The sequence below is a fragment of the Bos taurus genome, chromosome 17 (assembly GCF_002263795.3).
Source record: "Bos taurus isolate L1 Dominette 01449 registration number 42190680 breed Hereford chromosome 17, ARS-UCD2.0, whole genome shotgun sequence".
NCBI classification, from domain to species: Eukaryota; Metazoa; Chordata; class Mammalia; order Artiodactyla; family Bovidae; genus Bos; species Bos taurus.
The window spans coordinates 44,042,784-44,057,220 of NC_037344.1; the positions used below are offsets into that span (position 1 = coordinate 44,042,784).

The following is a 14,437-nucleotide window of genomic DNA, read 5'->3' on the forward strand; positions in this document are numbered from 1 at the left end:
CTTCAGGACCAAGTCCTTAACAAATTCAAAATGGAAAGTAACTTCCTTTTAAGGTGATAAAGGATATCTACAATCTTCTACTGCAATTATACTGAATTCATTTATTAGTTCGAATAGTTTTCTCTTCAGAACAGCATGGTAGGGGGTACTTCCCTGGCTGTCCAGTGATTAAGACTCTGTTGCTCCCAATGCCACTCAGGCTTGTGGGATCTTGGTTAGTTCCCCCACCAGGGATCAAACCCGAGCTCCCTGCAGTGGAAGCAAGGAGTTCTAATCACTGGAGCACCAGGAAATTACCAGTATTAGCCTGGTTAAAAAAAAAATCTGAATCCTGAGTATGGATCCCTTGTTCCTAACTCCTAATGATATTCCACCTTTAAGCAGCATAGTGGTTTAATAGTTGAAATGGATATTTTTTCAATTAGGCTAAATTAGGAAACAATTTTTTTAATTTATATTTTAAAACCTATAATGTATTTTTTCAGTTAAACATTTTTTTCATCTCGTGGAGGTAATATCAGTTTTTCCCTTTAACTTATTTACTTATGTTAATATATACCCTGATTACCCTTATATTTCTAGAATAGAATCCACTTGGTTTCCAGTCTACGAAAATATTTCTATTTCTACAAAATATTAACAAAATATCCTACAAAAAATTATCTGTTGATAACTTCTCAGTATTTTTGCATGGGCAGCAATAATCAAGTTCTGTCTGTGCTTCCTTTTAAATCATGATTTGTCCATTTTGGTACCTTTATGCTATTTAATAAATAGAAACGTCTCCTTCTTCTAATTCCTCTAAAACTATTTAAATATAAGAGTTCTCTGATCACTGGATGTTTGAAAGAATTCATTGGAAACGCAATAATGGATACTTTTCGGCACAGATTCCCTGATACTGTCTTCATTTTTATTCACGTCCAGGTTTTCTCGTTTCTCGGATCAAATCTGACACATCTACTCCTTGAGAACCATAAAGAATTTAGAATTTATTAATACAGAGTGGATTCTCAATCTCTTAAGTGTCTGTGGCTCTGCATTTTCTTTTTTCATCCTGCCTTTTACTCTCTTTAAAAAAAAAAAAAAAATAGTGAAAATTATAACCTACCCCACTGCACTTGAGTTATAGATTAACTTCGCTTTTTTTGTGCTTTATTATCTGTTTTCCATAAATGTGTTACAATTATTTTTCTGTTTTCTCCAAGACCGACCCGCGTTCCAGCGACTCCTGACGCTGCGTGTCCCAGGGCCTCCTGGGAAGTGTAGTTCGGCAGGGCCTTTCCCGCGCGCACGCGCAACCCTCTGCAGCCGGCTTGGACCCTCTCTTTGTCCTTCGCCACCACGCGAGAGGCCACTGTGCAAGTGTCCGCGTGCTCGTGCGCGCGCTGTTCCCCGGCTAGGCTCCAGGCCGTCGGGAATCCCGCGGATCTGCCCGGGTCGCGCAAAGCCCGGGGGCGGGGCGGTCACTTGGGTCCAGGTCCCCGTCCGGCGCGTCCGTGGTCCGAGGCATTTTTTGCAGGTTCCGGGGCTGGATCCCTGTGGGGCGGGCGGCGGGGGCTGAGAGGGCTCGTGGGGGCCGGGTTGGGGGTCGTGCTAGGGCTGCAAGTGGGCGTCCGCATTTCGGCCTGGATCTCAGTGGCTGGGTTGCGGTAGGCACCGGTGGGCTTTAGCAGTGGGGGGAGGCCCTTCCTCCGCCGCGGCCAGTGCTGAGCATCTTGACGTTTCCTTCCAGACCGGCTCGTACAGGTGGTGTCTCCCACGCGCGTGCCCGGCCGCGCGCGACCTTCGGGACACACGGCCAGTCGTGGGGGCACCCTGGGCGTGTACGCGGGGCGACCCGATTGTTCGCCTCCATCCCGGCTCCACCCAGCTTGCCTCTGCTTTTATCAGTAGGATTTTTTCCGAGGCGTCTCTACTAACAAAAAAGCCAGACAACTTTGACAGTTGCTAATGCGGTGAGGACAGCGTTGGCCTCAAGCCTTGTCTCTGACTTTGACCCACAACTGCCACTTGAAACAGTCAACTCACAGTTCCTGGGTCTCAGGCTTTTCATCTGAAACCGAGGGAGTGGCAAGAAATGACCTTTTCTTCCCTAGCTTGGAAGCTTTTTGCAGTCATTAAAACACATTATTTTATTGATTACTTATTGATTCCTTACTGTTTATTTCAACCACATGGTGCTGGACTGAAACTACTTTGCTTGCCTGTTTTCTTGGATTAAGGATTTTAAAATATGTTCACTGTCGTCAGTTTAGAGTATTGATAAACAGATTCAAATGAAAATCATTCATGATCCCATCAACAGAAAATAGTCACTGCTAACGTTTTGTACATCTTTTAGTCAATAAATGTGTGTATATTGTTAATAACCTTATTTGTTCCCTTTAAGAAAAAAACAACAAAATTGGGAATATGCTGCATATCCTGCTTAAAGCCCTTACGATCCCAAGTGGGATATTTTTTGTCCCAAGTGGGGAGTTTGACCTTTCCGGGGGAGTTCTTTCAACTTGCCCCTGAAATCTTTTCTTTCTCTTATTTTTCTCCTTAGTCTGCCCTGCTGCCATCATCCCTGGACAGGGGACTCTATCATGCATATACTGGGAATATAAACAGGGACGCCCAAGACATTTGCCCATCCCTCTTTCTACTGCTGCTGTGGATCTTTGGTCACAGGCCCTGGGGTAGACTGCATGGAACCAGTGGCCCCAATCTACCATTCTTGCATATATCATCTGTTTGGGGCACATGAACTTTTGTGCAGTATTACTTCTGTAATGAATGCTGAATGCATCGAAAAAGACAGCGTGGTATATAGAATATCTGGCACATAGTTGTTTAGTTGCTACATTGTGTCTGACTCTTTGGGGACCACATGGACTGCAGGTGGGCAAGGCTTCTCTGTCCTCAAGATTTCCTAGGCAAGATTACTGGAGTGGGTTGCCATTTCCTTCTCTAGGGGATCTTCCCAACCCAGGGATCCCACCTGTGTCTCCTGCATTGGCAGGCAAGTTCTTCACCACTGAGCCACCAGGGAAGCCTGGCACATGATAGGTGTGAGTAAATGTCACTTTTCGTTGTTCTTTTTCCCTTGTAATTCCACAGGACTTGATGCTGAGTGGGAACTTTGGGATGATGATGAAGGTGCCCCTTCCTCCTGCAGGTGAACGTGAGCATGTCATGGGGAGAACTGCAGTGCTGTGCAGGAAACTGCTGAGGTAAACTCAAACCCATGAAGTTAAAAGGGTCAAATTCTATAGCGGAGGGGGTAGGCTTCCATTTGCTGAAGGAATACATGGAAGTCAAGGGGAAGAGCACTCAGGGAGAGCTCTCTCAAGAGCCAACCTGCAAAAACATTTGTATAAATTAAATGAAAATAAGGTCGAATCTATTGTGCTGAGCAGTTAATATCAAATTTTTAAAAACTACCACACTGATGGCTTATCACACTTTTTCCACCTCAGATTCTTATGCCTCATTTCAACATTTCTCTCTACTCTTGATAAATTTTCTCTGAAACCCAACTAAACTTTGCCAAGTAGTTTCTGACAAAGGAAATTTAAAGATCACATTGTGAATTTGGCTGCCTGCTTAATTTTTATTCCATGAAATAAAGTGAAAGTGTAACACAAAGGAAATGACCTATTTATTTACTAGAGGTGTATCATCCTTGTCTGGGGTATGTGTGTATGTTTGTATTATGATTGACTTTTCTTGAACCACACAGAGGTTATTACTTTTTTTTAATGGTTAAATCTATTGGCTTTTAAGTAACATTTTTTTACTTTTGCCTTTGTAGCATGTGTAGGGACATTTTCCCCCAAACTACACAAATACTCACTTGTGTTTTCTTTAGGCACTATCATGGTTTTCATTATTTTAAGTTCTGATCCCTCTGAAAGTACAGTTGACCCTTGAAAAATAGGGGTATGAAATGCGTGGGTCCACTTATATGCAGTTTTTTTTCAATAAATACCACAGTACTGTATGATCAGAGGTTGGTTGAATCTGCAGATATGAACCTTGGATATAGAGGGCTGACTATAATATTATTTGAGGATTTTTGAATGCATGGGTGGTGAGGTGGGTTAGTGTCCCTAACCCTCAAATTGTTCAAGGGTCAACTGTAGTTTGTTGTAATATATGAGATAGATATCTGGCTTTATTTTCTTTCAAGTGTTAATCACTTCTCCTATTCATTAAGTAATCGGGTTTTACTTTGGGTGTGAAGTGCCACATTTATTGCGTGAGAGATTTACATATTGGGGCTGTTATGGTTTATTTAGCTGTAAATCTTTTGTGGAGACAGTATGAAATACTTTTTTTAATATAATTTTACAATATATGTTAATATTACATGGACCTATTTACACTCATTATCTTGTGTTTCCCAAAAATGTCCAAAGCTGTTCCTGTACCTTTTTTTCTTCCAGGTGAACTTTAGAATTGCTTGTTAAAAAAATTTTTTTTGAGATTGTGATTGGAATTGACTAAAAATATAAATCATTCAGGGCTGAATTATGAAGTCTTTCTGTCCTAGAAAGACCAATTTGTGTGTGAGGAAGTCTATTTTTATAGTCCCCATCGGTGGTTTTAGTTTGCTTTAGCCTATGAACTGTATACATTTCTTGTCATGTATATTTCTATATTTTATGTATTTTTTCCTGATATACATATTTTTTTTCTACCTTTTTATTTGTTTAAATAAGAAGCTGTTGATATTACAGTACTATGTCTGTTGACCTGGAAAGATGGTTTGCATAGTGGGAAGAAAGCAAAAACAGTTTTTAAATGTGACCTTATATTTTTGTTAAAAATATCCAGATTGTTTATACCACCTCTTAAGAGTGGTTATGTTTGGTCACAAGAAAGAAATTTTTCTTATTTAGTTTATATACATTTCTAAGTTTTGTCATCATATTTTACTTCTGTAATAATTATGACTCTCTTTGTTTAGTTCTTATGTGTGCCAGTTCCAGTTCTAAAATGAATATATTTTCACAATTTAGGGTATGTAAAGGAATCATTTCTTGTGTAACTGGAAAGAACTTCAATATGTATTTCTGAGTTGATACCAAGGGCTGAATCACAGGAAGACATGAAAGGGAAGAGGCTGGTGTTTGAAGTGCTGCTTTAGTGTGTCATAGGGATGAGCAGGCTGTTCTTCATTTGTGTTTCTGTGGAACTAAGGTGACAGAATGTGTGCATGGAAATAAGAGCTAATTCTGAGATGTAGGGTGAGTGTGTGAACATATCTGTACATGAATACACACAATAACTGTATGATTTTGGAAGTAAATGTCTTGAATGTAGGACTTCCCAGGTGGTTCAGTCATAAAAGAATCCACCTGACAATTGAGGAGACGCAGGTTTGATCCCTGGGTCAGGAAGATCCCTGGGGAAGGAAATGGCAACCTACTCTAGTATTCTCGTCTGGGAAATCCAACGGACAGAGGAGCCTGGAGGGCTATAGTCCATGGAGTTTGAAAAAGAGTCAGACACGACTAAGCAACTAAATGTCAACAACCCTGAACATAGCAAAAAAGAGAATAGCATTCATTGCTGATACTTAATAGTTGTGCAGTCATTGGCACACTCTAAGTTTCATTTTTTGTTCTATAAAATGGAGATTTTTAATGCTTTTTTGTCAAATGCCTTTTGGGTTGTCTGTGAGGGTTGTTATAAAGTGTTTAGTATTTTGTCTTATATACTGAAAACACTCAGATGTGAGAGCTATTGTTATTGCCAGAAACTAGTCACTTTCCCTTTAATATCTCATTTATTCCTCAGAATCCCCATGGCATTACATAGCAACTAAAGATTAATTCTCCAGAAATATATAATCTCTGTGCTTCAAACAACATAACTTTAAGCATATAATCAAAACATCAACAGAAGTACAAGGAAAAACTGGCCAATCTGAATTTAACATACTTCCTTTAGAAATTGATATGATTGGCAGACATAAATTAGGAAGGTTATAGATTTTAAACCTTAGTTTTCTATTTGTTCTTACCCAAAGTCACAAAGCCAGGAAAAGGAAAAAGTTGATTAAAACTTAGATCTATAAGCTTTCCAAAAGTCTATGTAACACAAAGCTGCCTTGTCCTTCCCAGCACTGTCCCTCAGTGTCCTCAGTGGACATTAACTGAATCTCAGGATTACTTCTGCTGAGTAATCTTTATCTGTGTGCAGAGACATGCACTTCTGCCATTCTTTTGTATCACATTCTATTTCTATCCCTGGTAGTCCTGTGTCAGTTATACAGAAAAGACACTCTGGCATTAGATGATTATCAATTCCTATTTCCCAGCAAGAAAGGAAGGGATTTTAGGTGCACTATGAATATACCAATTGAAGTGCATTGGTCCCCAGGTTCACAGATCCTGGTTCCCCACAAATAAGCCTGCTCGTGTGAGACAAGAAAGGCATTCCCAGCAGAGAAATTCATTCCTGGTGTTAAAGACCTCACTCCAGAGCTTCAGGGTAGAAGCAGAGGCCACAGGACTGAACAAAACTCAGACTTGCTGACCATCTCACACAGGCTGCAGAAATGACCATGTTACAGGTGAGTTTGTGTTTATTCCTCATTATTTTTCCAGGGGATTAGAAGGAGTATGTAAGAGTGAAAAACGAAATATTACATTGTTAAGAAGTCAGGGGAAGATACCCTCAGAATGGAAGATCCAAACTGGGACAAAATAAAGCAGTGATGCAATAACTATAGGGCCTTGAGAAGTTCTTAAAGTTTCGATTTTTATAAGCCTTAGTGTCCTACATAATTATTGAATGAGCTATAAACTTCTCAAATTCTTGACAAGTGTAATAAACATATGCATTGTACTATCTAAATGAAAAAGCAAAATTCTTCATGGAAAGTAAGTATTTATTGGTCACTCCCTGGGGAAGCCTTTAAATAAATGATATAGTGGTAATGTCCTCAGGAGAAACATTGTAATAAATACAAGAGTATTGTAGCCATTTTTCATGGTTTTCCACAGAATGTGACCCAAGGGTAGTATGCCAAAGCCGAACTTAATCACCATAATTATTTATTTATTTACCTCTTTAGTTGTGAAGCAGAATTCACATGGAGAAAAGTTCATAAAATATTAAAGTGCAGCTTAATGTGTTATCAAATGAATACCCATGAAACCACCATTTCATTTCAAGAAATTGAAATCACAGTTTCAATCCCAATCACAGCTTCTTCCTGACAGAGGGAACCAGGACTCTAGCTTCTGTAACCATTTCCTGGCTTGTCTGTTTAGTTTTACTCCTAAGTGTTTATCCGCTAACACTGCAGTTGGTTTTGTCTGCTGTTGTGCATGCTCATTTGTGTTTTGCTTCTTTCACTTTCATTTGTTTCTGAGATTCATTGCATTTGCAAGCTCTTCAATGTAGACAGCTTCTTCTTTTTCAAGAAATATACATTCAATTTCCTCAGTTTATTTTTTTCAAAGCTTTAAAAAAAAAAGTTTATCTATTTGGCTGTGTCGGTGTTTAGTTGTGGCATGTAGGTTCTTCCTGCATTTTTTCAGGATCTTTCATTGCAGTGCACAGACTTTCTGGTTGTGGCACATGGGCTCAGTAGTTGCGTTGTATGGCCTTAGTTACTGCACAGTATGTAGGGTCTTAGTTCCCAAACCAGGACTCAAACCTTGTCCCCTGCATTGCAAGGCAGATTCTTAACCACTGGACCATCAGGGAAGTCCCTGAAGGCAGCTTCTTAATATCATCAAATCCAGCCATTATCAAGTTTCCATTAGTCTCATAAAAATTGTCATTTGTTTGCGTCAGACTCAAGTAAAGTTCATACAGTGCAGTTAATCTGTCTCTTAATCTTGACACTGCGTATTTTTTTCTATCCAAATCATGTGTTGAAGAGACCAGGCCATTGATCTGTAGTTTCTCACTATCTGAAGGCTCTGAATAAGTGATGTGGTGGGTAATACATCCCCATGCTGTTACTGGTGTGTTGTCACCTGGGTTTCCTGTAAATTGGTAGATTCAGAGATGTGCTGTCCAGTACTGAAGCCACCAGCCACATACGACTGAACTTAAGTTAATTCAGTTAAATCCTTTTGTCACAGTTGTCCCCTCTCAAGTGCTTAGTAGCCACAGATTGGACAGCCATGAACTGGGTAGCACAGGTAAAGAACGTTTCCATCATCACAGCAAGTTCCACGCTGAGGTTTGATCAGGTTCAAGTGTGACTTCTTGGCAAGAATGCTTCAGAAGTTGTTGTGGTACTTCTTTCAGGAGTTGCACGATGCCCACAGGTCTCTCTTTGTCTTGCTATGGCTTTAAATGATCACTGCTTGTATGGATCATTTCATTAGAAGCTGCAAAACGATAACACCCTCCTTGTAACATTTTTCTTATTTACTAACTAGAATGCTGTTCTCTAGTACCACAAACTACATCAAGGCTCAGTTTGTACATCTTCTGCCCTACAATTAGTAGCTTAAAATTTAGTTATCATAAAATTTTGTTATAATTTTAAAGTATGGCCAAAACAAAGAAATATACTAGATTTTTGCATATTGTCTTGGTATTCAGGAACTTCATAAGCCCATTTAAACTAACTAATCATTTTTCTTTAGATTTGGTTAGATTTCCATGTTTATAAAAATATCAGCAATACTTTTTTTTTAATAAAAAGAAATTCCACTGACTTCCTAGTTTGCTAAGACTTTCTATAACAAATAAATGTTGATTACTTTTCAATTTTTGGTGTGTTGTTTCATCTGTTTGTTCTTTTTCATACTTTTATATTCTCCCTTATGAAATCTAGTCCTTCTTTTTGAAAAACATAAATGTGCTTTTTTAAAGCTGTTAGATTTTTCTGTTATTTGTAGCTCCTGTGATGTACATTCTTCCACTTACAGATATGTTTTATCTGTATCTACTGAGATGATGATATGTTTTTCCTTAATCTATTAATATAGTAAATATCAATTATTATTTTTTAAATATTAAATCAACCTTGAATTTGGGGGATAAACTCCAGCTTATTTTTGATATATTTTCCTCTTTATATTTTGTTCAGTATAGTACTTTGGTGATGTTGTTTAGGATTTTCAAATCAGTGTTCATGTGTAACTTGGCCTTTGCTTTTCCCTTCTTAGCAGTATCCCTATTGAGTTTTGTTATCAAGATCATGCAGGTGTCAAAAAGTTTATCAAAAGTTTCTTCCACATTATATAAGAGTTTAGCAAAATTGGAATTACTTCAGCATTAAATGTTTATAAAATTAACTAGTAAAGCCATTTTTTTTGTGAGTTTTAAACTCAGGAAACCAGTTTTCCACATGGCCAATGCATGATTTGTAAAATCATAAATGAGTAAATGATCCATTTAAGAAGCAAGATAAAACAGTAGATTTTAATGTGACCGTGTGAAAAGTTTACCAATATGAATGAAGATTCTACATTGCAGCTCATTTTTGTGAGACCAGTTGATTAGTTTTGATGTGATATCCAAGAAGAATGTCCACAATGAACTAATTCTAATTGTTGTAGGGTCTTTTGGATTTTCTTTATGCAGTCATGCCATCTATGACAGTTTTACATGTTGTTTTCAATATTTATACTTGTTCCTCGCATTGTATTGTTCTGACCTCCTGCAGTACTTTGTAGACTAGAGGTAGCATTAGGAACACCCTTGTCTCATTAGGAACACCCAGGCCTGCACTGTCCACTACATAGCACATCACAGGTGCTCACTTCTGACACCAGCCACCTGGAATTAGCACAGACTCTGCAGAGTGAGAGCACCATCCCCAACAAGAGTGCCTTCACTTTAGTTGATAGCTGTAAGTTCGAGAGTCCTCAGGCCACACACAACACTTCTGTCCAACTGGCTGCAAATTTGGGGGGTTCCTATGACCCCCTCAGGTTCGATGGAACAGTTCACAAGACTTAGGAAAGTGCTATACCTAAAACTAGTTTTATTACAAGGCCACAAATTAGGACCAGCCAAATGAAGAGACACAGAGTGAGGTCTGGCAGGGTCCCAAACAGAGAGCTGCTGTGCCCTCTCCCTGTGGAATCAGGATACATCATCCTCCTGGCCTATGTCTGATTACCAGCCAGAAAGCTAACCTGAGGCAGAAATATCCAGAGTTTTTACTGGGTGTTCACTGTGTAGGTGTGATTGATTAAATCCCTGGCCATTTGATGGAACTCAGCCTCCAGCCCTGTCTGCTCCATGGAGGTTGGACTGATAGCATCTCTCTGAAAGCCCCAACCCTCCAATCCAATGATTGGTTTTCCAGCATGGCCAGTGCCCACCTGGAGACTCCAGCAGCCCACCATGAGTTACCTTGTTCCATAAACTCAGGAGGGACCCACCACTAATAGCACAGAAATCTGCCATCCCAAAAAAATGGCACAAAAACCAGTTGTATAACCTATACCCATTAGCTTCACATACTGTTAAATTAAAATTAAATAAAATATAAAAGTCAGTTTCTAGTCACCTTTGACATATTCAGTAGACACTGGTGGCTGTCAGTGACTATATTGGATGGTATGCTGCTAAGTTACTTCAGTCGTGTCCAACTCTATGCGACCCCATAGACGTCAGCCAGGCAAGAACACTGGAGTGGGTTGCCATTTCCTTCTCCAATGCATGAAAGTGAAAAAGTGAAAGTGAAGTCGCTCAGTCGTGTAAGACTCTTAGCGACCCCATGGACTGCAGACTACCAGGCTCCTCCATCCATGGGATTTTCCAGGCAAGAGTACTGGAGTGGGGTGCCATTGCCTTCTCCTATTGGATGGTATAGATATGAGCATTTCTGTCATCACAAGAAATTCTGTTGGACAGTGCTGTTCTAGTCCTCAGAGACCAAGCACTCAGTGTTTTACCATTAAGTATGATGCTAGCTGTACATATTTTATAGATTATGATTATCAGATTAAATTTCCTTCTATTTCTAGTTTGTTGATAGTATTTTACAATGAACAGATTTTCACAATATGCCTTTTCTGCATTTTGAAATGATAATGGCTTTTCTCCTTTATTCTGTTAATATAATAGTGATTTCAGAATCAATATCTTACATAATTGAAAGAAACCTCATTTGGTCAGGCCACATTATACTTTTTATGCATGTGTGTGTGTTAGTTGCTCAGTCGTGTCCAACTCTTTGCAACCCCATGGATGGTAGCCCTCCAGGCTCCTCTGTCCATGGGATTCTCCAGGCAAGAATACTGAAGTGGATAGCCATTCCCTTCTCCAGGAGGTCTTCCCAACCCAGGGATCAGACCCGGGTCTCTTGCATTGCAGGCAGATTTTTTACTGTCTGAGCCACCAGGGAAGCCCCTTTTCTGCATGGCTAAATTCAATTTGCTAACACTTTATTAGGAATTTTGATTCTCTAAGAGCTTGTAATGTTCTTTTGTTGTGTTCATGTCTGATTTGGGATTAGAGGTCTGCTGGCCTTATAAAATGAATTGAGAAGTTTGCACTGTTTATTCTCTGAAAGAATTTATATGAGATCATTTTATTTATTCCTTGAATGTTGGGAAGAATTCACCTCTGAAACCATCTAAAACTTGTGGTTTTTTTGAAGGAAGGTTTTAAATTGTGAGGGTCAATTCCTGTAATAGTTAAAGGACTAATTCAGACCTTCTTTCTTCTGTCACTTTTGAGTACATTGTCTTTCAAGAAATATATCTATTTTATCTAAGTTGTCATGTATGTTGGCATAAATTGATTAATATTGTTATCTTTTTAACACCTTTATTGAACTATGTCAGTAGTATCCACTGACATCACTGACAAGTGTATAACTCAGTAATTTTTTTAGTAACTTTATATTGTATAACCATCATTGCAATCCAGTATTAGAAGGGTTCTATAATCCCAAGAGAATCTTTGTGACATTTGCAGTCGGTTCCTCCTCCCATCCCCAGCCTGAAGCAACCACTAATTTTCTTGCTGTCTATACAGGTTTTCTTTTTGGAAATATCATATAAATGGATTTTTATAAAAGTGTAATCTTTTGTTTCTAGCTTCTTTCAATTAGCATAGTATTTTTGAGGTTCATCTATGTTTTAGTATATGTCAGAAACACATTCTTATTGTTGAATAGTATTCCATTATGTTGAATATATCATTTTTTATTTATCCATTCACCACTTGATGGACACTTGGAATATTTATACTTTTTGGTACATTTGTTATATAAATATAATTTTTATCAGTAGTACTAATATGAACAATCACTTATAAGTATTTTATTAATCAAAGTATAGGTGATTTACAATGTTGTGTTACTTTCAGGTTATAGCGTTTATATCTATATGCATATATATATTCTTTTTCAGATTCTTTTTCATTACGGGTTATTATAGATATTGAATATAGCTCCCTGTGCAGGTCCTTGTTGATTGTCAATGGGATTTTATATATAGTAGTGTGTATATGTTAATCCCAAACTTCTAATTTATCCCTTCACATTTCCGTCCTTTCCCTTTTGGTAGCCATAAGTTTGTTTTCTATATTTGTGAGTTTGTTTCTGTTTTATAAATAAGTTCATTTGTATTACTTTTTTAGATTCCACTTATAAGTGATGTCATATAATACTTGTCCTTCTCTGTCTGACTTACTTCTCAGCAGGATAATCTCTAGGTCCATCCATGTTGCTGCAAATGGCATGATTTCATTCTTTTTTGTGACTGGTATTCCACTGTGTACCACATCTTTATCCATTCATTTTTCCATGGACATTGAGGTCACTTCCATGTCTTGGCTATTGTAAATAGTGCTGCTGTGAACTTAAGAGGTGCATGTATCTTTGCAAATAAGAGTTTTCATCTTTTCTGGATATATGCCCAGGAGGGAGATTGCCAAGTCTGTGGTAACTCTATTACTAGTTTCTTAAGGAGCCTCCATACTGTTTCCCAGTGTGGCTACACAAATTTACATTCCAACCAACAGTGTAGGAGGGTTCCATTTGCTCCATGCCCTCTCCAGCATTTATTATTTTAGACTTTTTGATGATGGCCATTCTGTCTGCTGTGAGGTGATACCTTATTGTAGTTTTGATTTGCACTTTAAAAAAAAATAATTAGACATCTTTTCATGTGCTTTTGGACCATCTATATGTCTTCGTTGGAAAAATGTCTACTAATGTCTTCTGCCCCATTTTTTGATTGCATTGTTTGTTTTTTTGATATTGAACTTTATGAGCTGTTTGTATATTTTGGAAATTAAGACCTTGTCAGTCACATCATTTTCAAATATTTTCTTCCATTCTGTAGGTTGTCTTTAAATGCTGTTTCTGGTTTCCTTTGCTGTGCAAAAGCTTTTATGTTTAATTAGATTCAATTTGTTTATTTTTGCTTTACTTCCATTACTCTAGGAGACAGATCCAAAAAACTGTTTTTGAGGTTTATATCAAAAAGTATTCTCCCTGTGTTTTCCTCAAGGAGTTTTATAGTATCCAGTCTCACAGTTAGGTCTTTAATCCATTTTGAGTGTATTTTCGTATGTGGTGTTAGAGAAGGTTCTACTTTCATTCATTTACGTGTAACTGCCCAGTTTTCTTAGCACTGCATATTGACAAGATTATCTTTTCTTTGTTGTATGTTTTCCCCTACTTTGTTGAAGATTAATTGACCCTAGTGTGTGGGTTTGTTTCTGGGCTTTCTATCTAGTTCCATTGATGTATATGTCTGCTTTTGTGCCAGTACCATAATGTTTTGATTACTGTACCTTTGTAGTATAGTCTGAAGTCAGAGGGTATGATTCATCCAGCTCTATTAAAGATTCTTTACTGGTTATTTGGGGTCTTTTATGTTTCTATACATATTTTAATACTATTTGTTCTATTAATAGTTCTGTGAAAAATGCCCTAATTTCATAGGGGTTGCATTGAATCTGTAGATTGGGTATTATGGTCATTTTAACAGTATTGATTCTTCCAATGCAAGAAAACATAGTGTATCTTTCCATCTATTTGTAGCACCTTTAATTTTTTTCGTCAGCATCTTGTAGTTTTCAGAGCACAGGTCTTTTGCCTCCTTAGATAAGTTTATTTCTAGGTATTTTATTCTTTTTGATGCAGTGGTAAATGGGATTGTTTCCTTAATTTCTCTTTCTGATATTTCATTATTAGTATATAGAAATGCAATGGATTTTGGTGTATTTATTTTGTATCCTGAAACTTTACCAAATTTATTGATGAGTTCTAGTAGTTTTCTGGTGGCATCTTTAAGACTTTCTGTGTATAGTATCAGGGACTTCCCCAGTGGCTCAGCAGTGAAGAATCTGCTTGCACTGCAGGAGACTTAAGAGTAGACAAGTGTTCAGTCCCTGGGTTGGGAAGATACCCTGGAGAAGGAAATGGCAACCCACTCCAGTATTCTTGTCTGGGAAATCCCATGTGGTCCCAGACTGAGGAGCCTGGTGGGCTGTAGTCCATGGG

General features: G+C 38.2%; 1 protein-coding gene across 7 annotated transcripts in view; it reads left to right on the forward strand.

Moving 5' to 3' along the window:
- The first annotated feature begins 1,259 nt into the window (after positions 1-1,259).
- ZNF84 (zinc finger protein 84) overlaps positions 1,260-14,437 on the forward strand; it is a 28,036-nt gene continuing 14,858 nt past the window's right edge. The window contains exons 1-3 of one of the 7 annotated variants that reach the window (XM_059876290.1): positions 1,260-1,522; positions 3,106-3,218; positions 6,376-6,568. Coding sequence is in view for 1 of the 7 variants with exons in the window: in XM_024977621.2 (XP_024833389.1) it covers positions 6,554-6,568 (15 nt within the window). In the remaining 6 variants the exon portion in view is untranslated. Of the gene's footprint in view, positions 3,219-6,375; positions 6,569-14,437 lie in introns of all 7 variants that reach the window. The other 6 variants (XM_059876291.1, XM_059876292.1, XM_024977621.2 and 3 more) reach the window with 6 other exon arrangements.